The following is a 27332-nucleotide window of genomic DNA, read 5'->3' on the forward strand; positions in this document are numbered from 1 at the left end:
CACATAAGTTGCCATGTTTCAGATTACATTTCTATATCTTCTTTATGACAAACGGTAGAGCAGGCACGCCTTAAAACGAAGCAGCTCGTGATTAGTTCCTGTTACAGCAGACGAAGGCTGGGAACTTCTACACATACAAGTGCTTAGTAGGGGGTGATAAATTTATGGAGTACACGGTTTCCAAACTATATTCAGTAGGTAACACTATTTGCTCAGTGTACTGAATTCTAATGGAGCTACACCAAAGTAAAGCACAGATGTTACTTTAAACTGGATCATATCTGAAAATGATCATTTGCCATAATCTGTAATATTCAAGTGTGGCTCAAACTGTGTCGAGATCTCAGTTTCCCAGCTCTCCTATCACCCCAACTGGTCACAGCAGATGGGCTGCGTGGGTTCCTGGTCCTGCCTGAGGTGTGTTCCTGTGAAAGCTGAGTTTTTTCTCCCCACTGTCACCAAGTGTTTACTCACAGTGGGAACTGTTGGGTTTGTCTTTGTTGTGTCCTGATCTGTGAGATGGTGTGATTTGGTACCAGACTGAACTAAAAGTGATGACTTTTTTATCAGTTAGTCAGCCAGAATACTCAAAAACTGCTACAGTCAAACACAAGAGTACATCAACTGGGAACATAACAGTAAAACTTCTTCAGTTTCTCTGAAACTAGCACTGAGTCACCTAATCCTTTTGTAGATATGCCTACGTAGTCAGGATTAAATTCAGCAGTGAAAACTCTAATATTAAATACTTTGAATAATATATTTCTTGACAATCTGCACCTGAATAATTCTTTCTGACAGAAATTTGGCAATTTGCTGCTGAATACCAGCCTACTTTCTGAATATCATTAAAGCTTCAGATAAATCAAAAATACATGAGCTGGACCATAAAGAGCTGCAGTCTGATGCTGAGCTTTTCCAGCACTTAGTGTCAGAATATTGCGGTGATCACCTGTCCTTGATATTGACATGGCACTGATGATGAAAGTGCTATCAGGCGCTTCCCTTGTAATGCAATTATAAGAGCAAATGCTGCTGATATTTAGCTTGTGGGTGTCAGTTTTCCATTGATCTATGAAGATGTCACTGAGTCACAGCCCTTCAGCTGACAAGCGCACAATCTAATAAGAAGAGCACTTGAGCAGCAGCCTGGATGAGGTCATATTTACTTGTGTTCAATAACATCACTGCTTATAAACTGCAGTCGAGCACATGGGGCGAGAAGAGTTAATGGTGCTGCGGAATAAGATGGATTTTACACCAGATCATCCAGTTCAAGCACAAACCTGAGTACAGTTTCAAATTTAAAACACACACACACACACACGCTCTATCTCTCTCTCACACACAGAGCTTGATGATTCTTGACCACTAATTACATCAGCAGTGAGTGTCTGAGTGCATGTCTCTAAATGTTAATTTGATCTAGCACCAGCATAGGCTGTAATAGCTTTCATGCTGCTGATTAGTAAATAGGAGGATATCTGAGTGACTGCACTTTCTCACAGTCAATCAGGAAACACCCTAATAACAGACATTAGCTGTCTTTATGGTGCTCGTGATCAGGCCAGTGTTCGCCTACTGAGCTGTTTCTAAACATATTAGCTCTAATGATTCAGACTCTGTCACTAAAAAGTATAATATCTTTGGTAGTTTCTTACAAATTTCTAATACACATGTGCCGGTGCCATATGAGCAAGACAAGCAGTAACCACAGCATTCAAGAGTTAAAAACCTGCAGATCCTGAGGTGGCCATCTGGCGCTGGCTCCAAAAGCAACTCAATTTCAATATACTTCAAAGTTAAAAAGGTCAACTACAGCCCAGTACAGAAAAATGGCTTTGGCCTCTATGGATAGTTTCCCCTTTCATAACAGCTGTACAGTGGGTGAATTCATGTTATAACTCATTCATTTAGATACTGCCTAGACTTACATTTAGGGATACAGCTGCTTGGGTTGGCAGGTGTGCTAACATAGGCAGCAGACATAGCTGTCTGCGATGTGTTACCCATACCCGAAGTGTCTCCCGCTGTGTAGTAGAGGCCATCCAGTTTTATTTGTCTGTTACTTTGCACTGATTACCAATCATGTGTGTCTAGCTATTGCACCCATACACTTAGCAGCTTGCTAACCAAGTTTGCAAGCATTAGGTGATAATGTAGTGGTCAACTCTCTCTTCTGTACAGAAGAGGATTAGGGCCACTGAAAAAAAGCATAAAGTAGGCACGTCTTTTGTTTTTATTTTCCAGAATTCTAAGAAAACAGACAGAATTCTGAGATTAAAGTCAGAACTCTAAAAAAAACAGAATTCTGAGAAAACAGAATTTAGTTAAAGCAACAACGATTCAACAACAATAAACTGTTTATATGGTGAATACAATTAAGTAAGCTCACACACTGTTTTTAAAATGTCTCTTTACCAAATCTTCTTTTTCCCCCTTTTCAGATTATGAAATTATGGACACCTATGGTCAGTTAAAAGATCATGGTGTAATAAAGGTCTAAACCCAAACAAAACCACTGTTTTGATATTTGATGTTAAAAAATACTAAAGAACTTCAGTTTTGATGTTTTTATAAGAGACACGCTTTAGCTTAATATAAACTTAAAGGCAAAAATGCACATTTCCTGTTACTGATTACTGAGCAGGCAGCAGACATCCTGAAGACAAACAGAGCAAAAGAACAACTCAGATATGTTTTCTGTAATTAAATGTGATAATAAAATAATGTCTCAAAGAATGGTGAGTCAATGAGTGTAAGAAATTGCACTAATGCACCTCCATCAAACACGCATGCACTCAGCACAGTCTCTTGATGGCCATCATATTATGCTAGGCTTGTCTTCCTCCTGCCTATTATCTGTTTTCCCACCAGCTTGTTTAACTAATGCTGCCATTACAAGAGGTCTAGGCATTAGCATTCACAGCAAAGATGGCCGCCAAAGAGCCAACCAGCAAAGAGGGAAACGTGGGAGCCAGTTCTGTTGCTGCACTGTTATACTCTTCACAGCATAGTTAGTGTTGGTAGACACTTGTTAGCATAGTAAGGAAGTAGATGCGTGCTGAATGATAAAGCAGAAACGGAACAGACAGCAGTTACTCTGGTGGCCAGCTGAATTTAAGGTGTTTAATGCTTGCAGTGGCAGCAACCTCAAAACCAAATACACCAGACGCCAGAATTTAAGGGAACTGTCAAGCTGAAGTACGCATCCTACTGAGCTAGGAGTCCGATGACATCTAGCAGGTCAAGTGGAGTGAAAAAAGCAAAAGTTTGAGAAGTTTGACTTTCGGTCAGCTTCTGGGTGATTCTGGAAAACCATCAGATGACAAAGAACAGAGAAGCGGTTTCCTGCCTACCTTGATGCAGTGGGATGTCTGGGATGGAAGGAAAGGCTTCTCCATCCTAACAGAAACAATGGACACATTTCCAGGACCATCAATTATGCTTAAATCCTAGTTGCCATGCCTCTGCAGCATTACCTGGAAGTTGGGAGTCATGGTCTTGAACTGGCAAACGTTCAAGCAGGATGTTCCAAAGACTCTTTACCAACTTTAAGAGAATCACACTCCTCAGCCTTCCTTGGACACTCTAGTGTACTGAAGAGGAGAGGCCATACATTGGTCTAACCTTGGATTCAAGAGGAATACTCCAGTGTGTGTCCTTGTTGTAGAACACTGTTGTAGCTCTTTATTGTTTTGGGGCTATTTAAGGGTGCATGGTTTGCCAAACCAGTGTAAATTTTTTTGTGGACTTGGAGAAGACATTCAACAATCCCTATGTATACCACTGGATACATGTTACATACCTCCAAAGGTTAGGGTATCCAAACCCTAACCTTTGGAAGTATGAGGTATCTGGCCTGTTTTAACAGGGTATTGAGTCTCTGTACATTCCTAACAAGAACTTGGTTCACAATACCAGCAATAAGTTGGGCTTGTTCCCAGTCGGTGTTGGACTACACCAATGCTCCCGTTTGTCCCTAATTCTGTTCACAATTTTTATGGGGAGAATTTCTAGGCGCCTCCTAAGTGAGGTGTTTCAGGTATACCCAACTTTGACGAGGACCTTGGCTTTTCTATTGGCTGGCTTGGGAACATTCCTGTGTCCTCCCAGAAAAGCTGCTTAGGTTGCTGCCTCCATGCCCTAGACTCAGATAAGCAGCAGAAACTGGATGGACGGTGAATCCTTAAAAATAGCTCTGCAGTGAGGTGCCACTAGGCTGTACTCTATGTGATGTAGACTACATCTCATCAAGTGTAGAGGTTAAGAAATGGCAGTGACAAGTGAAAGATATTTTAAGTTGACATCACACACTATATTAAAACAGGAAATGCCAGTGTACTGTGATGGATCATTAAAACGAGTGTTTTTCATGCTGCCTCTATTGCAACTGCACAGGCTCAGTTCTATCAACAGATTAGAACAGACAACTCAGGAGTTGTGCCACAAAGGAACAGTCAGAAGTCAAAAGGAGTTGCGAAACACCTCACTCTGCTCTCTTGGAATAATCCATGTAGCTGCTGTCAGCAGGAGAAACACATATTACTTATGTAAATCCTTAGTGTCAAAGAAGGTACGAGCTGTTACATAACAAATGTAGCCTGAACTATCACCCCACTGCATGATGGAACCTCCCAACATCCCACCAACACATGGCCTCATTCACTCCATCATCGCTCACTCTACCTGTTTGTTAATGTTAGCACTGCCCTCCTACAAACAGGAACCTGTGAGTCTGTACAGAAGCTTCCACAGGAGTAATACACTGATCGGTAGCTTCACCATTACAGTTTCACAAAATGTCAGCTTCAGTCAAAATCTTTCATACGAGTAAAGCAGGTTGAATATTGAACTACTTAATTGTGGGTTTGGTTAAAGGCTGCTATTTAACTGTCAGCTTTGGATAAGGTTTCATCTGATATGCGCACTAAGTGACGGTGACAAATTATGTCAATGATGCCAGTATATTAAAGTATTTCACATAAAAATATAAACACAGTCCTACAACCTGACACCACATTGAAATATTTCTATGGCATTACAAAACACAAGTTTTGACTTAAATATCAAAAATATCTCCCAGAGCTCCTTTAACTTGTGGTGTACCTCAGGGGTCCATTCTAGGTCCCCTGCTGTTTATTTTGTATTTGCTCCCTCTGGGCGATGTGCTGCGCGCAAACATAATGTGTCCTTTCACTTTTTGCTGATGACATTCAGATCTACCTCCCACTGAGGTTAGACTGTAAGGACTCTTTGCAAATTATTCTCCTGTCTGTCGGACGTTAAGACTTGGATGGCTCTTAACTTTCTACATCTAAATGAAAGTAAAACTGAAGTCATTGTGTTTGGGCTTCCTAAAGACCCTAATTCTTCTTTTGATTTTATGGGACCCCTAACTTCTGAATGTTCCTCTATTAAGAGCCTCGGTGTTACTTTTGACAGTGCTTTTAAATTTGATAAACAAATCAGCTCCGTAGTCAAGGGATCTTTTTATCACCTCACGGATTTTAGCTAAAGTCAAGTCCTACCTGTGCAGGAACGATCTAGAAAGGGTGGTCCATGCTTTTATCACTTCACGGCTGGACTACTGTAACTCCCTTTATGCTGGTTTAGATCGTTCCTGTTTGCATCGCCTCCAACTGGTGCAGAACGCTGCTGCTCGCATGCTGACCGGTTCCAAAAAGAGAGACCACATCACTCCGGTCCTCTGCTCTCCACTGGCTCCCAGTTGCTTTTAGGATTGATTTTAAAATTTTACTGCTGGTTTTAAGATTCTTAACGGCACTGCACCTCCTTACCTGGCAGAGCTTCTTAGCATTTACTGCCCCAGGAGATCTTTGAGGTCAGCAGACTTGATGGTTTTAGATGTTCCCAGGTACAGATTAAAGACTAGGGGAGAGAGGGCTTTTGCTGTGGCTGCACCCAGACTGTGGAACAGTCTACCCCCTCACATCAGATTCTCCACAAGCCTAGGAACTTTTAAATCTGCTCTTAAAACTCACCTATTTTCACTGGCTTTTAGCAAGGTTTAACCTATTGTTTTTAATTTATTGTTTTATTTGTGAGGCATTTTATGTACCTGTGTTTCATAGTATTTTATATTTGTATTTTATTGTACAGCACTTTGGTCAGCCTCGGTTGTTTTTAAATGTGCTTTATAAATAAACTTGACTTGACTTAGAAGAAAAAACATATTTTAGTGTCTGTCAGTGATCGGAGGGATAATGTTAACGCCTTTGTACAAAAGTTCCAGATTTCCTTGTCCCACTCATCTGACGCTCAGCTGGATTTAATCAGTGGCTTCTTCAACTAAATCTGGTAAGCTGACAGGTGTCACTTGTGGCCTGTTGACTGTGCTGGCAAACTGGTATCCTGTAAGCTGTCTACTACAGGGCCAAAGGCTCCACATTTCCTGCCATCTGAAATCTAAAAATTCTTCAATGATGAGGAAAAGGAAAAAACAACACACTTTTTCTTTTCCTAACTGAATCGCATCACAGTCCCACAGATTTTTCTTCCCATCAGCCAGGATGTTCCAGCCCCAGTCAGTAGTAACCACCACACTAGACTCTTTGTTTCAAAGTTAAACAGCTGCCTGTTTCTAGTTATCTGTTCATGGTGGATTAGAATATCATTTCTTTATATGTAGGGAACACACTGCTGGCTTTAAGAAACAACAAGGTCACTGTGACCAGCACAATCCTTCATACTGTACCTTGACGTTGTCTGGATGCAGTCCTCCAGGGTGTTTGTCCATGTACTGACACAGGTCTGTGTGCTGGGTGAGGACAAAAGGCAGAAACATCTCAGTGTTAGTGTGAAGCTTTTAAAGGTGTAAGATTCCTTAAAGATTATCTAAGTGGTTACCACGAAGTACACCTTAGCATATGCAAATGCTTTGGAGCAAAAACAGCTCTAGAAATTGGGACCAACTAGATGTTACTGTGATTTTATTGTACAAAGCAGTATAAATGAACGTTAAATGCTAGAAGTTAGGTGGGCATCTTGAATATCATGCAATCATCATATTTTTTCCTTAAAGTCATTTTTTAGGTTACTTGATAGAAAAAAGGAAACTGTACTCTTAAATATATACTGATTCGTGTAATTCCAACAAATTGATGCACTGTTAAAAATTTTTGGAGTAATCCATTAAAAATACATAGGAGCAGGCGCCGTTTCATGGACGCCACCATGTTGACCCACCATCTTGAATACAGTCATTGAGAAAGACATCATCATTTTATGTATGTACATTTTACACTGTGATTGACTGAATTGACTGAAGCCTTTATTTGTCACTTCCAGTTGACCTGCAGCAAAATTGGACATAGGGAGAGGCAGTCATGTGCCGTGTTTTACGCATGTGGCTAGAGACCAGCCATTGTCACTGGATGCCATATTATGCTCATTTACAGCTCTACCATTTGAGTCAAAATTTCGGAGGCACAACTGTGAATATCTACAGAAATATTTAAAACATGCTGGAGGCTCTGTTATGGTTTGGGTGCATTTCAACCAGTAGCCCCACTGGTTGAAATGTCAAAATTCTTGTCAAAATGGATGGAATTTTGAACGCAGTAAAGTGCTGTCAAGTTTTAATCCAACATCCAGCACTATCAATAAATATTATGATTGTCAAATGCTTCATTTTTCAGCATGGCAATGATCCCAAACACACAGCAGGGAAGTAATAACAGACCTGGACAGAAAAACCTACCATGGAACACTATGAGTAATGGATTGGAATCACATCCAAATTAATAAAGTAGAAGAACATCCATAGAAGAACTTCAAGAAGCCTGGAAAACGATTCCTGAAGACCACTTAAAAAAATTATAGGAAAGCTTGTCTAGGAGAGTCCAGGAATGTTGACGTATAAAGGTCATCACATCAAAAATGACTTTCCAGATGATTGGAATTGTAATGAGCTGTATTTCCATGTATATGTCTTTTGTCCTGTCTCGCTCCCCTTACCCCGATCAGTCACGGCACATGGCCCCCCCTCCCTAAACCTGGTTCTGCCAGAGGTTTCTTCCTGTTAAAAGGAAGCTTTTCCTTCCCACTTTTGCCAAAGTGCTTGCTTATAGGGGGTTGTCTGATTGTTGGGGTTGTTCAGTATTGACGGGACTATATGTTTAGGTCTAAGTTATGCACATTTTTGCTATCTGCCAATTTTTTGTGTGTCTGTAAATTCTGATTGGTCCAATCAAGCTCAAAGCAGATGCTATTATTCGTCTACACACTACTTTAGCGTATGTCCCCAGGAAGAAGAAATGTGGCTTATTTTATGCCACAGTTTATCGTATGAGCTGAATTGATATTCTTATCAGAAAATCAGACATGCACCCAGTCTTGGTCTGCCCTTCACCTCTGTGCTTTGAGAACAGATTTGTGGATGGAGGCAGTGACTATGAAACCACACTAATATTTACAGTCCCCTACTGCTGGCCGCACCACAGAACCTGCTCTGCTGAATAATTCACAAAGACGCCTCAACACACACACACTCACTCACACACACACTCACTCACTCACACACACACACACACACACACACACTCACTCACACACACACTCACTCACTCACTCACACACTCACACACACTCACTTACACTCACACACACACACACACTCACTCACACACACACACACACACACACTCACTCACACACACACACACTCACTTACACTCACACACACACACACACACTCACACACACACACACACACACACACACACACACACACACTCACTCACACACACTCACACACACACACACACACACACACACACACACACACACACACTCACTCACTCACTCACACACACACTCACTCACTCACACACTCACACACACACACACACACACACACTCACACACACACACACACACACACACACACACACACACACACACACACACACACAGCATATTTGTCATTGCTTTTCATGTCAGTTGTCTGTCCCCTCTCTGTGCATTTCCCCTGCATCCTGTCATTCACCATTAGCTTTGAGTGGAGAACAACGAATGGATTTTTGGGGCTGATTAGAGCACTGAACACAAAATGATATATCAACATCAACACAGCTTTGAATTTAGCATCCTAGTCAAATAAATAACCCCTGGGTGCAGGGAAACCGGGGTAATCCCTCGTTGTTAAAGTGTCGCATAATGATTGAAAGATGTCCTGTGTTAAGTGAAAGATGTATATAACCACTTGGGATGAGACGTCCCTGTTTCACCTTTAAAGGGAAACTGAGCTTTTTTCTCATTCTTCATTTAAACCTGAGCCGCTGGGCTCCATCCTTGATTCAGAAGCCAAACCCTTTGACATGTGTCAAATCTACCAACAGGGGGCATTCCACCATCCCCAGTCTAATAAATGTAGTAGAGAAGGAAAGCTGAGTAAGCTGGTTGAGCGATCTGGCCTCACTCAGCATGAATATAAATGAGCCCATCAGAAGCTGCTGTCAGTTGGTGCGCGGTAAAGGGTAAGACAAGATGAGACTGTTCTGAACAACGTGGGTTCAGATCTGTCCAAAACTGTGTTGAAAACTTTTTGTCCTTGTAGTACACTTCTACTCTATTTCCTCTGCAGACACTGGAGTGTTTTCTTATTAATTAGAAAAATGTCCTAATCAAGTTATTTTGGCCCTTGCCACACAAAATTTAAATATTATTCTTTGAACTTGTTTGGACAGGCAGCAGAAGTCTAGACGGTTCAGCTGGATGACACAATACTGTCAGTGGAATAATCCTGTAACTGTGACAGATGTGATAACCAAACCTTACAAGTATGTAGCTAGTTTCAGTTTAACATACTTATAAGGAGGTTGCCATGTCTGCTTCTTTTACTTCTCCTTGTAATGTGGTTGCTTTCCAACTAAACAGTAAACTGAGCACAGTGTCAGTTGGTGTAGGTGATGTAATTGAGGTCAGCTGGAATTCTGGCAGATAAGCTTTTCTCAAAACAATCTTGCATCAGCTGATGGCTGACACGGGTTTGGACGTTTGCCTCTCTCATACATGAAAATCACTGCAGTATGTTGTCAATGAAGTCTTGTGACACACTGTCTTTCACCCCGTGACAACAAAAGTCTCTTTGCTGTGACGGGGTCTTGATGTCGCTAGAATGAAGCCATGCCAATAAGTACAAGATTACTGCAAAAGTAAAAATCAGTTTTCTGTTGACTACAGTTATCCATATTTGGAAAAATGATCACTGACATATTTTTTTACCTCCTAAGTATCCAGTCCAGTAGAAGTACCAGTATTACTCAGCATTAGATGATGACTGGAAGCCACTGTGAATTTTGTCGACCAATAATTTTTGCCAATGTTTTTGTCAACATGTTTTTTTTTATGATGAAAACAAGGCAATAACTAAAAAACCCTAAAAAAAAAACTTAACCCTGAAGCACAAGGACAAAAACTTGGATAAAATGTAATGAAACTTTCATTAACAAATAAAAATGAGATGAAAAATAGGAGACTAATTGAATTCTGTAAAAAGGCAGGATGACTTTGGAAGAAATCGAATCAGAAGTACCGTATTTTCCGCACTGTAAGGCGCACTTAAAATCCTTTAATTTTCTCAAAAGTCGACGTTGCCCTTATAATCCACTGCGCATTATGTATGAATTCTGGTTGTGATTACTGACCTCGAACTGATTTTATGTGGTACACGGCGCTCAAAAATCTGTCAAAACATGTTTTAGTCCGACTTTGGTAAGCTACGAAGCCGCACCGCTTGATGGATTGTTGGAGCATTACGGCTACCGTAGTCAGGAGCCTCGTGGAGTAATCTGGGTCCTAAACTCCGTCAGCTTCAGGTCCCAAAGTCAAACGAACACTGCAGCATCACTGAGAGTTACAAACTGTCTAAATTCTTTCATCTTTAATAAAATGATCAGTGTTGCTGCTTTACCAGGTGTAACAACTAAGTTCAACATCCAGGCATCCATGAAAACAGGATTTATTAAATTTAACAGAGTTAGAAGTTAGCAGAAAGTTAGCTCGCTAGCTTCCACCTAAACATGATATAGCATGTTCTGACTGAGAGATTTCTGAAACATTCAAACGTACAGCTCTGCTATCACTTCCAACATAAATGAAGCCAGAAAACTAAACAGCAGTGACGTTTGTAGGGTTACTGAAGTTTGACTAGTTCGTATATAATGATGTGCTACGTGATCGCTAGCGACACAGCTATGTTAGCATAACATAAACAGTGAAGCTGGAGGATGAACGCTAACTTTTTTCCACTCGATAAAAGTTAACGTGAAGGTTCCTGATGGTTAGAGACAAATGCAATCGCATGGCAGGATGCTGTAAACGGACCAAACTTCAGTCAGGAGAACAACTGAGATAATCCATCCACAATACGAGGTTAGTCATTAATATACTGCAACAACATGGGAATAGAGCAGCTGCCAGAGAATTCTACGTTAATGTATCAATGGTACAGAAATGGAGGAAGCAAGAAGAATGGGTTGAGTAAAGTTTGACTTATCTGACTGTTTTTGTGCAGTAAAGTTAGATGCACACATTTGTTCTGCCCTGTCTACACTGTTACTCATGGTTTTGGCAAAACAGGTTTGCCCCACCAGTTTCCTTGTAGTATCTGATGGTGGCTCGACAAGATATCGCCAAACACTCTGTCACGATTTGTCTTTCTTTCACTGTCCAAAAAACAAAAATATCTTAAGTAGATCGCCCTCACGAGCCTGGAAGTGCTCCAGCTCAGATATCATTTTCACCTGCCCATTTAAAGATAAAGACCACAAACGACTGTCACACCACCAAGTATTTGCCAGACCTTGGCATGTGCCATCATCAATAGATACTTAATGCTGTTGCTTTTTTTGTGGGTGAGTCAGAATGTTTCAGCTAATCTAATGATCTTCATTTGGTAAAACTGCGCATTGATCTGTTCCAGAGGTTTCTGGTCAATCCTCCCTCCCTTTACTTGGCTTTAACAGTGTTGTCGAGTCAGAGCGTTCCTACTGGCCATGAATGCATCAACAGAATATTATTTCTGCTATTTGTGCCCGCAGTATTTGACGGGACAGTTGTGGAAACATACTAAAACCGTGACCTTCCAATAAAATGCCCGCTTGGCTTCCTGTTGCAGGCAAAGACAGACCAGGCTGTGGTGGATCTGGCTGCCATCCTATGGAGCAAAGAACGGAAAAAGCCCTAGCTGCTTTAACATTCCTCAAGTGGCCTACAACTAAGAGTATGCCAATCAAAATATCTACAGCTCATGTTTCTAGCGGGAGAGTATTAAAAACTGAAACTCAATCAGCAAGGATGTACTGGGATCAAATCAATCAAACTAAAGAAACACACATAAGCGCTGACCTCTGTTCTTTGAAACTGTGGCTTCGTTTTCTTTTGAATGCTAAAAACAGATTCTTGATCTAATTTTAAACCTCCACAATCCCCCCATAAAGAGCCCAAATGGGTGATCTCAGTGTGCAGACTCACCACATATTCAAAAACCAGAGTTAGGGTTTCCTTGGTGTGGATGATGTCATGAAGGAGGACGATGTTAGCATGCTTCAGGCCTTTCAGAAGAGATGCTGCAGAAACAAAACCGAACAGAAAGAGGCAGAGAGTTGATGTTGAGATTCCAGGGAACTTTGTTATGCTTTCATTAGCAGCATTATTAGAATTCCTCATCACATACAGAGGATCAGGAAAAGATTAAAACACAAAGAGAAAACACGGGGTGGATTTACTACTCAAAGTTCTCACACTCATTTGTCAACATGTTCATGACGTAAGACTGATTGTTGATTAGGAGGGAGATAAGCTGGGAAGATGATCAAATCGTTACAGCGGCGAAGCTTAAAGAGTCTTACTGGGGAGGCTCGGTATGAAGAGCACATTTACATTACTTGATTTAAGCCACAGCTTAAGTAGAGCACGGTGAGCATTGTGCAAATAATACACGATGCATGTTCAAAGTTCTTGGTTGGGATATTTTATAGCTTTGACATCACAGTCAAATTAATTTAGTAACAAAAAGAACAAGTTTACTTTTTTAACATTTAATACTTGATATTTTGATTTCAGATTGAACTACCTTACAAAAAAATCTCAGACACAACAAACGACTTCTACGAGCTTCTAATTTACTTTTTTCCACCAGTGCTGGTTTTCAATCTAGAAGCAGTTTCGTCAAATTAGAGCCTTTGCATAAAAGCCGGCATCAGATTATCACCACAAAACTGCTTGGCCTGTAGCCACTGGAATCAGTGAGTAATGAAAGGGGCTAATACAAGAAATTCAACCCAGCTGGAAGATGTGACAAATTTTCTCTGCATGCAAATTACCCCAACTTTTGTCAGTATAAGACTAATTCTAAAAGAAAATAAAATGCTAAGTACACATTAAAGAGATAATATTCTACCTTAAATCAGTGTGCTATATCAAACTCTAGGAATGTTAGCTTCTGAGCTAGCCAGAGCTAGCTAAAACTAATGCTACGTTTAGGCTGTTCTTTATTTTTATTTTTTTTTTCTTATCACCTTGAAATGCAAAACAAATTCCGAGGATCTCACATTTTGGTCATTTAGTATCCCCTTCCATATAAATAAGGGAGATAGTTCATGTTGTCAGTTTATGTTAAATTGGAAAAATAACAGCGTGCTTTCTGCTAAAGCTAGCTAGGTAGGTCAGTAGAGTTGGTGACTGTATGCTGTCATTTATATACTCGTTAAGGTAAAATATTATTGTATTTTAGTTGAATTTAAAGTATTTCATTTGTATTGTATAGGATAAATGGAATTTTCATACATTTAACAAACTAATTGATTTAGCAAACAAAAAGTTCTGTTCCAAGGACACAGGGGACAAACAGAACCTCTGAGAGGCAGTAAGTGATAAAGCCTCATCAATATATTCATTCTGTATGAGTATCTGAAGGTAAAAAACACAAAATCACATAAGCAGATCAAAGGCAAGACTCCTCTCAGCAGGAAGTTAAAGCTATAATCTGATACCTCAAAGATCCTGTCACCAGTTTGAAGATCCAACCCCCTCTCTCCCTGCCTCACACACACATCGGTGGTAACGGCTCGAGTGTTTCGACTTTTGCACGAACACACACTCACAGCTGTCTTATACTCTGTGTGCATTACTTTATTCAGCAGCAGTCTGTAATGCTGCTCACATAGCTGTGCTCTAAGCTCACTGCTCAGTAATTGCTGAATTAGTTCAATTTCAAATTACCTTTCTGATCTTCTCATAGGGAGAGTTTTAACTGTGTATGTGAGGAGTCTAGGATAGCTCTTACTTTATCAGGCCTGGATCATAAGCAGATCAAACAGACAGCATCACTTTCTCATCTAAATTTAAATACCAGTTCCTCCTGTGGAGGTGACTGTATCTTCTTTCAGTGGAGTCTGTAAAACGAAGTGACAGGACAAACCAAGCCAAGCAAGGACGAGCTCTGAACTTCTATACATACAGGACAAAATTTATCATTTTAAACCCTACAAGCTGTGAGTTAAGCACTTCATATTGTAACAAGACAATTCACATGATATACCTGTTAGCTAATAGCGAACTTTGAGTTTTCCTAATGTCTTGGTTCAATCAGAGATAACTCCCCCAAGCACCAGAGATCCACCAAACACAGATTCCTTACACTGAAATACGTTTTAGGAGTGAATGCTGGAAAGTACAAATTAGCCTTGATCCACTAAACAGATTTCTTCTTATTCGAGGACTAAGAGATGTCCAAATGGTAGTGGCATTTTTTTTGCTCCCACCAGAGTGGATCAGTTGCCTCCATCTCACCCTGTCTCTAGCATCCTCTTTAACCAAATCAGCTGTCTGCATGTCCATCATAACCACGTCCATGAATCTTCTCTGTAGTCTCCATCTTTGGTTCTTTTTTGGTAGGTCCATCTTTAACCTACATTGCCCAGCATATCCACTCTCTCTCCTCTGTAAATGTCCAAACCATCTCAGCCTTCACCTCTCCTGTGCACACACCAGTCTCACTCTCTCATTCAAATGTGTTCTGTTTCGCTTCTACTGACTTTCATTCTTCTTCTCTCCAGACAATGCTGCCACTTCTCCAGGCCCTCTTCGATATGCTTCCTGTCCATTGCTTTGGATGACTGACCCCAGGTAATTAAACTCATCTGCTTTCCATAGTTCCACACAGACAGTTTAAAGGGTTTCTGATCAGATAGGGAAAGTTAACACTGACTGGAGTTTTAAGCTGTCCTTATTTCATGATATTTACCATTTATGACTGTTGAGGTATATGAGGACACGACCTTGCCCTTACCACTTACAGTTCTGGGCTGAACTGAGATTCTGAGCTGTTTTCGTAGTGATATTAAAGTAGCTTAAGTAAGAGAGAAAGTGAAACTATTAATATAGAAAGAAAAATATGACATCTGTGCCTCTACACACATAAACGTCTTACCTTCCCTTATGGCTGTGAAGGGTGTTCCTTCTTCTTCTTGCAGTCGAATCACCTTCAAAGCCACTAGTTTTCCATTCACCCTGGCAGCAACATGAAGCACACACAATGTATACTAAACTGATCGAGTTTCTTTTTTGCGACAATAAAGGAAAACTCTTAAAATGAGTGAAGCCAGAGAACAGCGAGGATATTTAAGCCAGAGAAATGTAATTTGGCGGCAGTGGAGTGAGACGCGGGTACAAGGCGACGGGATTACAACTGAATGAAGCTCACCAATCAAAGCTGTTGTAGTTTAAGAGTGATGCCAAATAACATCATTACTGAGAAGATTAGAGTCTGTGGAGTTTTGTACATTTTCAAGAATTTAATTAGCAAAACCTGCGAGGAAAGCGGCAAACCATGAAATGTGAACGAAGACTATTGAATCATGGCATAAATACATTCATCCTATAGTGATTAAAATAAAGGAAATTACATTGCATTTGTGAGGTTCACAGCTTTGCACACAAGAAATATTATTTACATAAAACCTATTGAATTATTTCATTCCTACACAGAAATGCTCTCGTATAATTAAATGTAATATTCGCTGCATCCATGAGTGATTTCTAGCAACTATAAAGAAGAGTAACTGGATTAGACAGTGATTCCACGCTACTTACTTGCTCTTTCCTTTGTAAACTGTAGCATATGAACCCTCTCCCAGTTTCTCCAGCTTTTCATAGGAATCTGCCTTTCCAAATTTGGGGCTGGTGGGCTGCGGGAAGAAAAAGAAAGAGATATGAAAAGGCAAAATGAGAGGGTGAGTTCAGTAACCCAGAAAAGCAGCGCCTCGGAGGATTTCACAGAACACATTTACAAGTGTCTGAGAGATATTAAAATCTGGAGGCTCCCTGCTGTATCATCGAGGAGGTGTAATGTCGGTGAGGAGGGAGAGAGAGATTTTTTTTACCAAATCTTCTTGTAAGAGCTCCTTTTCATTTAATTGTCAGCTCATAACTTTTAGACACGTTTCACCGTCTCAGCACTTCACAGAGAAAGAAATAATAACTGTGGCTCGAAGAGAAGAAGGCACAGAAGTGAGCATATTCATAGCTAACTGCTAGGAAAGGGGAAACAAGTCAGCTCTGAAACTTCAACTCACTGGATGCTGTCCTAACATCTGCTGTTGTCAGTGATGAGGAAAAGTGCTTTGATAACTAAATGTAACTCTGAGGAAAGCATACGTGCCAATCAAATATGTGGATGCACCTCCTCCTCGCTCAGTCACCCAAGAGGAGAAGTAGGATGGCGACCTCCTTCTGAATAAGAAAAATCCAATTATTTTCACATTTTCGCAAATAGTTGTGGTAGGGTTGAGCATGCGAGACCCTCAACCTCTTGGTAACCACTTTCGATTGCAAGGCGATTGCCATCTAAGACAGGCTGGTGAGTATTTGTGAATAACTGTCTGATTTCTAAATGCAGACAGACTGCCACCACATTGCATACAGTCTTAGTCAGTTTGCACCAGTGAGCACAACCATCTCTACAATAGGCAGCATGACTCACCTGGTTGCCAGCTGCTTGTATTCTGATAACATACCTATATTAAAAGAAAGGTTGCCAAATGTCATTTTACAACCACAGCAACTATTTTGTAAATCTGTGAAGAAATTTCTCATTTTCTGTTTCAAATCTATGAGCTTTGCTGAGTTATCACAGTTAATTGTTGCATTGCATTGCAATTGCCAATTTGTCCCCACAAAGCAGCTGACCACGAGTGGACACAGACCTGTTTCCGGTCTTCGAAGCAACCATTTCAGTGAGAACACAAGTTCACTGCACATGGTCAAAATAATGTTGACTGTCCAGCCCCTGTTTTTTCTAACAGTTGGAGACTTTTCACATTCTTTGTTTATGGTCTAAACAAAAATGCAGAAATCAAAACTATAGGTCATCAAACCTGAAACCACAATTGGCGATAAAAGGTATCAAGATAGTGGTTATTAACTTGTTTTGTTCATCGAGGCTTTTTGCCTCAAGCCGTGGGGCACTGTCATATGGTTGTATCCGTCATCATGTAAGTGGTTGCTGCCAATTAAAACTTGGGGATCCGGGCACTGACTAACAGTGTGCCGATGTAGTTGAGATTACATCTGTCAGATGAATCCTGAGCCATGAGTACCTGGAAGATGATTTAGAACTGGAGGCTGTACAGGTAGAATTCTTTAAGGTCCTGAAGCAGAACATACTTAATGTTCTAGTCTTCAAATCCCTTTAAGCGTTGCTTTAAGAAAAATAAAGTGTTCTTTCAGAAGAAAACTGTCTTTCTTTCTATAATTGTAACACATGAACACAACAGGGACTGAAAACCTGCTTAGAGTCAGTAAAGCATCAGAAGCTTTAATGGTCCTGAAAGTTATAGAATATTCACAATACTTCATACCATTTTCCATAATAGACCCATTTCTGTAATGCATCTTTAACCAAATCCCATGCTTTCAGGAAATCCTATTCTAAAAAGACGCTTGAAAGCACAGTGCAACCATTTTCCTTGTAATGCTTGCTACATCTGCACTGTCTTCATTGCTTTCCAGCCAACCTCCTGTTAGCTTACTATCCTTGCAGCAGTAATAAGTTCAGCATTTCTGAGGGCTTCTCTAAACAAATCAGACTTCCCCCTGGGATCAAGGAAGAAGCTCTAGCTGTGAAACAATTGAGTTGGACAGTAAGGTGGCCTGAAGAACCTCTCCCAGCAAGGCTCATGAATACAGAGCGAGTCTTTTTTTCTGCATGAACCACTTTCACTTTACATTTGCCTTACTGCATCCTCTTTTAGGAATAACTGGTGGGGGGAGTTCATTGGTACCAAAATATTACCCAGTTGTCAGAGCTGGATCATCAGTTGGTAAATGGACTGGTTCTTATATAGCGCTTTTCTACTCTTCTGAGCACTCAAAGCACTTTACACAACTTGTGCATTCACCCATTCGCACAAGCACATTTGTCTAAGTGCTTCTTTTAGCTAACATTCACACTCCGATGGATGCATCAGAGAGCAATTTGGGGTTAGTATCTTGCCCAAGGAACCACCAACCTTCCGATCAGTAGGTGACCTCCTCTACCACCTGAGCTACAGCCACCCCACAACCATTTGACCATCCCAGTTGGTCAAAGCAGGCAACTGCCTTAACATCCCTAAAGCTCAGGGTTTACTAGATATCAGCTGGGTCTACATAACTGGATTAATCACAAATCCAGAAGTAAGAAATTTTCACCTTTAAATCCATTATTAAACTGGTGTCAGTCTGGTTATCCTATGAATCTTTTAATTCATCTGTATCTTTGCTTCATTGGTTTTCTGCTCTAACAATGTCAACTTTTATGACAAGAAGGGGAAAGCAGAACATTATGAGGCCATTAGACAATTGCTCTGAGTCAGGATTGTCTACAGATTTTGATCTAAAATGGTTAAAGACATATATAATCTTTAATAGTATGTTCCCATTTTACAACACAGTCACTTTTGTAAGCAGTTATTCTGAAATTATTGAAACATGTGCACTAAGTTAACATGAACTGTATTTTGCCATTAGAAAGTGTTTAAACTGTGAAATCATATGAAAATTCATTAGCCTAATCTGAAGTCAACTGCTCTTTAAAACCTGTTAATGACTGATTCTCATGGGGGAGAGTGGTTTATAGAACGAATCTAAATTTCTAGATATTTTAAATGCCATGTCCTACAGAACATATAGTATGCCATCCCAGAGCCTGTGCAGATTTATTTAAATTATAGGACAAAAGCCAAAGAAACAAAAGACATGGGTCCAGAATTTAGAAGTGGGATTCTGAAGGCTGATGGTCCAGAGATTAGTCCACTATCCATCTTTTTTTAATTAAGGGCTTGAAATGTTTGAGATTCAAGTGGGTTTGTTTGCCTCAGCTAAATGACCACGGACGGCACAAATAACACAATTTCATAATCAGGGCTGAAACAATTCATTAGCTTCTCACAGCGATGTTGGCAGGCAATCAGTCAAGCCTCGTATTACACTTATTAAATCTTATCTGTGTGCACATTCATTAAACCTTTCACATTCTGTGCCATTTTACTTTTATGTTTCTGAAAAGAACCACATATGTATAAAAACCTAAAATTCTCATTTGCATGATTAAGAAAATTGTGTTATTTGTATGCAGTCTTCAATAGGCATGTGAACAGATACAGGCCGGCAAATTTGTTTGACAAGGAAATAAAGAAGAAAAGCCAGCAGCGTCGCAAAGCAACAGAAATGCTGACGGAAACTGGTTCTTTGACAGCATCTCAAAGGCTGTAATATTTTAGAGATGCATAATGTAGTCAGATTCATTTGTCATTCAACAAATAGCTTCTTTGTGGTATTTCTGTCGCATTTCTGTTTGTTTTGTATATCTTTGCAGTCATTTTGAGTTATTTTGTAGACCCGGTCGCAGCAGATGGCCCCGCCCCTCCCTGAGCCTGGTTCTGCTGGAGGCTTCTTCCTGTTAAAAGGGAGTTTTTCCTTCCCACTGTCGCCAAAGTGCTTGCTCATAGGGGGTCATATGATTGTTGGGTTTTTCTCTGTATGTATTATTGTAGGGCAGGGGTCTGCAACCTTTTACACCCAGAGAGCCACTTGGACCCGGTTTCCACGCAAAAGAAAACACTGGGAGCTGCAAATACTTTTTGACATCTAAAATGAAGATAACACTGTATATATTGTTTTCTACCTTTGTGTGAACAACTAAGGTGTGCTGCATATGAAATCCATGAAGTGCTACAGAGAAAATTACATTTTATTTATGTAATCAACACATTTTGAACTCTTAAAGAAATATAACAAAAGCAAAGACACCCAACTGAACTAAAATGATCCATGTAGCAAACAAAAACTGTTGTGAGCCGCCTCCCTTATATCGCCTTTGGGCTTTATGGAGCCTTGACCTGACGTGGTCTGCATTGCGCACTATGCTGCTGCTGCAGGGAGGCAAAATTCTGCGCACCTGAGCGGCACCCGCAATCAGGAGCCGGACGCACCTGAGCGGCACCCGCAATCACGCCTCCGCCTTAAAGTCTGTGCTCTCTCTGCTGTTGTTGTTGGTGGTGTGTGTCAGGCTGTGAGCTGCGGCTACAGCAGGCTGTATGCGTGCAGCAACCGTGTGAAAAGTGGTCAATAAAGAGATGCTGAAAGCAAAACATCGTGGGTGTGCCGTGGTATGTGCTCAATAAAGAGATGCTGAAAAGCGAAGTCAGTGCAAACATCGCTGGGTCTGCCGTGATGTGTTTACAATGGGACTTCTCTCTTCCTGAACCTCTGCTCACAGCCTCTGCTAATTGGTGCTGCCTGAGCCTGGTTCTGCCGGAGGTTTCTTCCTGTTAAAAGTCAGTTTACGCAGGACTGTATTTGTCATCTGTCGCCTGTGAGGCGTGAGGAGTGTTTGTCTTGAATTGAACATAGTTCACGGTGGAGCTGCTGACATAATGTGGGTCCGAAGATCCATAATTGGCCTACCTGGGGTTGAAAGTCTCGATAAATGCACGGCGTTTGGGCGGGAATACCGGCTTCCATGAGTGTGACTCTTATTTTGAGCAAGGAAAAATAATAGAATATAATTTTATATTTATATTTCAATATCACAATAATCTTCCAATTTAGAACTACAAGTTTAAAAGAACTAACATAAATAAAATACACTTCAGCGAAATACTTCTAATTTATTTTCCCAAACCACGCAGAGCCGCACTATAAGGACTAAAGAGCCGCATGTGGCTCCGGAGCCGCGGGTTGCCGACCCCTGTTGTAGGGTCTACCTTACAATATAAAGCGCCTTGAGGCGACTGTTGTTGTGATTTGGTGCTGTATAAATAAAACTGAATTGAACTGAACTAATTTCCATCGACACTAGAAGAGGCATACCATACTGTTAGCTCCAAGTTGTCTTAATCCTAAAATCTTTCATTACAATTGCATGATAACAGCAACCAAAACTTAATATTAACTCAAAGAATCCTGAATAGAAATCTATTTTACATGTAAGAATGGTAAAGATAAAGGCAGTTGTCCCACCCATGATCACCAAAAAAACGATCAATCAACAGCCGAACCAATAAACTTAAGAGCCAGTCATCTTGTTGCCTCATGAGATTCACAACAATTTCCAGTGTTGTGAATGTTGGGGATGCATATCTCCCTGTTATCATAGTAAAGCTGTAGGCTAGAGTACTCATCGCTTTTCTTGGCATTAATTAGCATTAACATCAGTTAGCATTTGTACCCTGATAGGACAAGAGATTCTTCCATATTGAGGAGTTAAGATCTCATTTGGGAACTTAACTTAGTAACCATTCCATTTATCATATTTAATCAGTATAAAGATCTGTTCCTAAAAGGAATTGTTGTTCCTAAAAATGCTCCAATCATCAGTCATAGATCATGTTACAGAAAGACTAGCAGTGATGTGGCGACAATATCAGGGGAAGTGCATCAGCTCATAAGAATGAAAAAGAATGCAACAGTTAGTGTTGCAAAGAGGATAGGTCCAAAAATTAGACGACTACCTTAACAACCAGAGCCTGGAATGTCTACTGGCTACCATCATTCCACTACAAAACATTTCAGCAGGAGCCCTTGATGCTTTGAACAGTGAAGTATGTTACAGCATGTTAGAGCAGTAACATGCTACTCCCACTGATTGCCACTGATTGCCTAACAGCAACAATTAAGAACATGCTTCACAGCTGCACTTACTGACTTACTGTCCCCAGTAGTACACCTGCCAAGTTTGAAGGATGTTAGGATAGGAAAAGTTTTGTGTCTCTTTAGTTTGCAGTCATGCTCTTATCTTTACACAGCTTTTTATTAACTTTCCTGTTAAAAATCCAACTATGAACTAAACTATGCCACTTTACTCTGTAAGCATGTCTACATTCTCTTAGACTCACTTTCTATTATTTGGATGACAATAAGGCAAGACATATTTACTTGTATGTGAAGGTTGGCACTGCCTCAGTTGCTTCAGTCTGAGTTCATCTGATTGAATATTGCATTAGGCCTTCCGTGTAAGTTGTCTTAACAACCTGTTGTATGTGGTGGTGTATGGGCGGAGCCTGACAAACAGGAATCTCTTCTTCACTAAATTTTCTTTTGAGGGGTGGACGGTGGCCAATCTTTTAATATTAGACGAGCACAACTTGGTTTCAAATATGAAGTGATTAATTACAAGCAAAAGAAAACCCTCTACAAGCTACAAACTGTGTTTCCATGACAACACTGGCACAATTGTTGACTGACTCTTAACCCACTATTTATCAAACAGACACTTTATCATCAACACCTCTGACGATGGTGGCTTTGAAATGTGAAGTCTTGCTTAATCAGGCTTTTCTCCAAAAGGAGATACATGTTCAAACTACTGTCACTGCGCTCAGGCTGACAAGCTTGATTTCACTGGAGTTGAACCGTTCTATAAGAGAGCCTTTGCTCACCGATTATTCTGTTATTAACAACCTGCTCTTTCAGTGCATGCATAATTAATGGAAGCACAAATTGTAGCTGTTCTTACTACACACTTCTGAACTCAAAGCAGGGTTGACACCTAGACATTGCACCAATAACTGACAGCAGGTGTCATTGATTATTAGGTGTCAATCATATTGTGTAACTTCACAAAGCAAGCTAATGAAGTTTTAACCATTAGGACGAGTCTAGCAGGCTGTGATCAGATAAAAAAGGGTAACCACCCACTGTAATGATCAATTTATCTTCTTCTATTTTAAAGTCAAATGACATTGCTGCACCTGCATCCACACTAGTCTTTCACCATATTTGTATTTGACTCGTTAGACCCTGCGCTACAACTAGGTATGCATGTGACCAGTCAGCTACAGTAGATGTTTAAACATTCATAATAAGTTGTTGTCAGTCAACTAAGTATTTTTTTTATTAATAAACAACACCACTTAATTATTCCGCATTAACTGAGGTCTATGTCGCCACTGATGATCCCAGACAAGCCCCCAAACGTAACAAATTTCTACTTTTAAAACTAAAAGTGAACACAATTATTCTTCCCAGGAAGGCCAATTGCTGATTTAGCTAGCATCTTTAACAAGTGACTTGCTTGATGCATGTACACCTTTAATCATTACACATGAATGTTGAATGAAAGTTCCAATACGATACGTTGATACACTACACCCTATAATTTTCTGTGGCTATTCCTGAGAAGTTAGTTTCCTTATTCTTTGGTTGCTCCTTGGTGAATACATAAGTAAGACTAACACCCTAGCATGAGATTCTTAAGCAATGGGATTCATTAATATTGAACAGCACTTCAAGCTTCGTACAGTAACATAAATCAGTGTTGTTATGTGGAGCCAATTATCACCACTTTGAACAAGTTATAACCCTCCTCCTGTCAAAATAGCTAAAAGGAGTGCAAACTGCCGCGTATACTCAGCCCCTCATTAAGGCTAATGTCCAAAAGTTTTCGATATTCAAGGGTAAAGAAAATTAGAAGTTGTGCATCTGGTCCTTCAACACTATACTGTGCTGTTTTCTATGCTGCTGGAGAGGTGCACTTACAGAACTAGGGCTGGAGTGGCGGCGCAGTTTGGGGGACTCTTTGCCAGCAGATGAGCTCTTGGCGTTGATGCAGGCATTGTTCTCAGAGTGGACCCTTTTCACCTGACTGGCGGGCTTCTCAAATGGGTCGAAGCCACTCTGCGTGCGCTGAACTCTCACTTTCTTGTCTTCAGGGATGGTGTCCAGGGGCTTGATGACAGAGTCTGTTCCCTGGCAGCTGCGTGTGGACATCTTTGTGACACATATCTGTCAAAAGAGGGGAAGGGGAAGGAAAACAGAAGTGAAGTGAAGAAAGGAGGGTGAAGATAAATGTGAGCATTAAGGGAAAAAAAATAGTCCATCTGCGATTACCAGTGTTCAGCCAAAAAACTGACTGTCATCCAGATCCTGCCTGTTTTTCATCTCTCTGTCAGCCTGGGTCTCTTCCCTCCCTGTAGAGCCTCACTGCTACCTCTTTGCTAGGATGAGAGCCTTTTTATCTCCATCTCTCTTTTCTCTGATCAAAACAGCTCCAGCCTCCGTCAGCTCTGCTGCACATGCACTCGCTGCCGGCTGCTGCTGCTGTCCCTAAACTGCACATACACACAGTCCCACCTTATCTCTGACACACATCTACGCGTTCAGACAATTGTGCAGACATGCTACAGAATGTCTCCAACACGCCCATCGGGCACAGCCCCCAGTACTCACCAACTATTTACAACAAAAAGCACCTTAGCAGCTGCTCTTCCACCACGGACTGTGTGTACGAGACACAAAAGACCCAGGCAGCATGACATGTTTTGCCACGGTTCCATTCAAGATTAAATATTTAGGTCTGAACTCCCCAGCAGGAAGAAGTTCTAATTACTCTAAAACACAAGGAGGAGTCGTCTTGCAGCTCACTGGTTTGCTCTTTACACGGGCCAGGTTTCATTGGACACAATGCAGCTTTTTTCACTGCGCAAGCCCCCTTCCCTGTCACGCTAATGTGATAAGATGTTATAAAAGAATAATATAAAAGCAGCAGCTATTGATCGGGAGGTTGGGTTACCACAGATTACTGAAAACCAGATCCAGGGTGCATTATACAGCACTGTTCAAAAGTCTCGGGCTATCCCTCAAAGATAGACATGGACTGGTGTTCCACTCATTTTCAGCCCAGTCATGGTATCTGACTATTTTCAGAATATTAAGCCACTTAACGCTAATCTATAAGAAAAACTTAGACTGAAATTTAGAATGCGGTGCAGTATGTCTTTAAAAAATTGGGGAAAACTGGACAAGTAGAGGACAAAAGGAAACATAACCTAATGTAAGCATATTTTCAAAGCCATGTCCTTACAAAATAGGAAGAAATGAATGTGGCCCTTACTGGCACCTACTGTTTGCTTTAACCTCATCAGAAATGTCTTGGTGGAACTGATGGAATTATAAACACTCAAAAGCACAGACAGAGGTTGATCCGCCACTTAATACCATCTAGAGAGCATCTGATTGACATATGCTTTATTTTTCTTCATGACAATGATCCCAAGCACACTGCAGTAAAATCATATCTGGATAGAAAAACACACAATGGAACACTATCAGTCTTGGATTGGTCTGGGATCATCATGAGAGACAACAGAACAAAAGGCAGCCAACATCCAAAGAAGAGCTTTTAAGGTCCTTCACGAAGTCTGTGGAACTATTTCTGAAGACTACTTAAAGACATTATAAGAAAGCTGCCTAAGACAGTTCAGAACATCTTGCACCTATTTTCCTTTTTTCCCTCCAAAATATGGAGAAATGATGGATTGCTGAAGAATTTTGCTCAGTGCAAAGGGTGAAACAGTTATTCCTGTTTTTAAGATATCATGTTGTATAAACTAAGCTACGGGTCTGTAATGATGATGATGTAAAATCAGAGTGAAGAACAAAATGTTTACCCCACGCAGCGAAGACAGTGGGAGGGTCTTAGAATATTGCAATGATAGGTCTGCATGTCCCCTTAAAGTATCATTTAATACAGGTGGCTCATATTCTGTGACCGTTACCAGATCACAACCCCAATACTGTAAAATCTCCTGACCTGTTAAAGAGCACTTTACACCACTTAGGTAAATGTCAAGCCTTTCCAATACACATTTTTTTACCCTTTTCTTTATTTTGTCACCCACCTGCAGGTGTCCAGATAACTTGAGTAATTACAAGTTAAATTACACATCCCATCCATCCAACCAAGTATTTTTTAGTAATTACGAGTCAGTTACAACAGCTGCAAATCTGCCCACCGACTGCAATATTGACATCTGACTGGCAACCCAGAATAATGATGCTTTCACTGCACACTGTAGCTCTTCCAGCTAAACAGCTTTAGCTTTATAGTGGAGAGGATGTGCAGCTTCAAAGCTTCAAGTCCAAGAGATCAAAATTCAATTATTGGAAGTATCACACTTAAAAGGTAACAAGATATTCTCAAACCTGTATGAACCAACTGACATCTAGACTTGACACAGACTGAACCTTCTGCAGCTTTAAATAAAATACTCAATTATTCAGCCCTCATTCAGAAAATTGCATAAAAATTGCATACCTACATGCGACATATTCAGTCCAACATCCCCACGAAGTCAGATAACCATGATCGATATTTTCCTACTTTCAATTGCAAGATAAAAGTTATTTACCGTTTCAGCAAATATTTTACAGTTTTGACTGATTCTACGAAGACAATTCTTTCTTTTTCAGTCAAATTCAAATTCACTTTTTTCATATTAGCTCAATTTTTAAAAAGTTAAGCAATGCGGCCACTTTTATTCAGAAGACTTCAAGCATGAAATTAAACTCCAAGCAAGGGAGTGACATAAGAACACGTTTAGGCAAACGAGCACGTAAACTGGGCCAAGTAATACACCGGAGTAAGATGGGGAGAAAATAAAAAGAAATGAGGAGGTTGGAGTCAGACACGGTAATGAGAAAGCCAGGCTGTCATAAACACGAGTCCAATGCACATCCAGCATGTCCTCAGTGACAGCAGTTGTCATCTGGAGCAGCACATTAAACTAACAAAAACAAATGCAGTCATTTAGGACCTATCGCACTACAAGGCATCAATACTTGATGAGAGTGTCTGTTTAAAGATGTCTAGGTTCCAAGAACTCAACATCAGAGAATCATAAGAAACCAGAGGCATGAAGGCATAAAGGACACGCACATCCGTGAAACCAACTAATAAAAGACGGATTAAATGGTTAATGCAGAACTAAGTTACAGGCTTCTGAAATACCGCACAATGGTATTGACTGTCTTGCCCTCATTTAAAA

At 40.5% G+C, this 27332-nt stretch overlaps 1 protein-coding gene across 3 annotated transcripts in view; it reads right to left on the reverse strand.

Annotated features, from left to right (window-relative positions):
* The window catches only part of cdk14 (cyclin-dependent kinase 14), a 222456-nt gene that overhangs the window by 124431 nt on the left and 70693 nt on the right, over positions 1–27332 (reverse strand). For all 3 annotated transcript variants that reach the window (XM_039619836.1, XM_031742665.2, XM_039619838.1), the window contains 5 exons: positions 24046–24291; positions 16120–16214; positions 15458–15537; positions 12499–12593; positions 6719–6781 (listed from right to left, as the gene is read on the reverse strand). In XM_039619836.1, the coding sequence (XP_039475770.1) occupies positions 6719–6781; positions 12499–12593; positions 15458–15537; positions 16120–16214; positions 24046–24291 (579 nt within the window). The remainder of the gene's footprint in view (positions 1–6718; positions 6782–12498; positions 12594–15457; positions 15538–16119; positions 16215–24045; positions 24292–27332) is intronic.

This window comes from Oreochromis aureus, linkage group 11 (assembly GCF_013358895.1).
Source record: "Oreochromis aureus strain Israel breed Guangdong linkage group 11, ZZ_aureus, whole genome shotgun sequence".
Taxonomy (NCBI): Eukaryota; Metazoa; Chordata; class Actinopteri; order Cichliformes; family Cichlidae; genus Oreochromis; species Oreochromis aureus.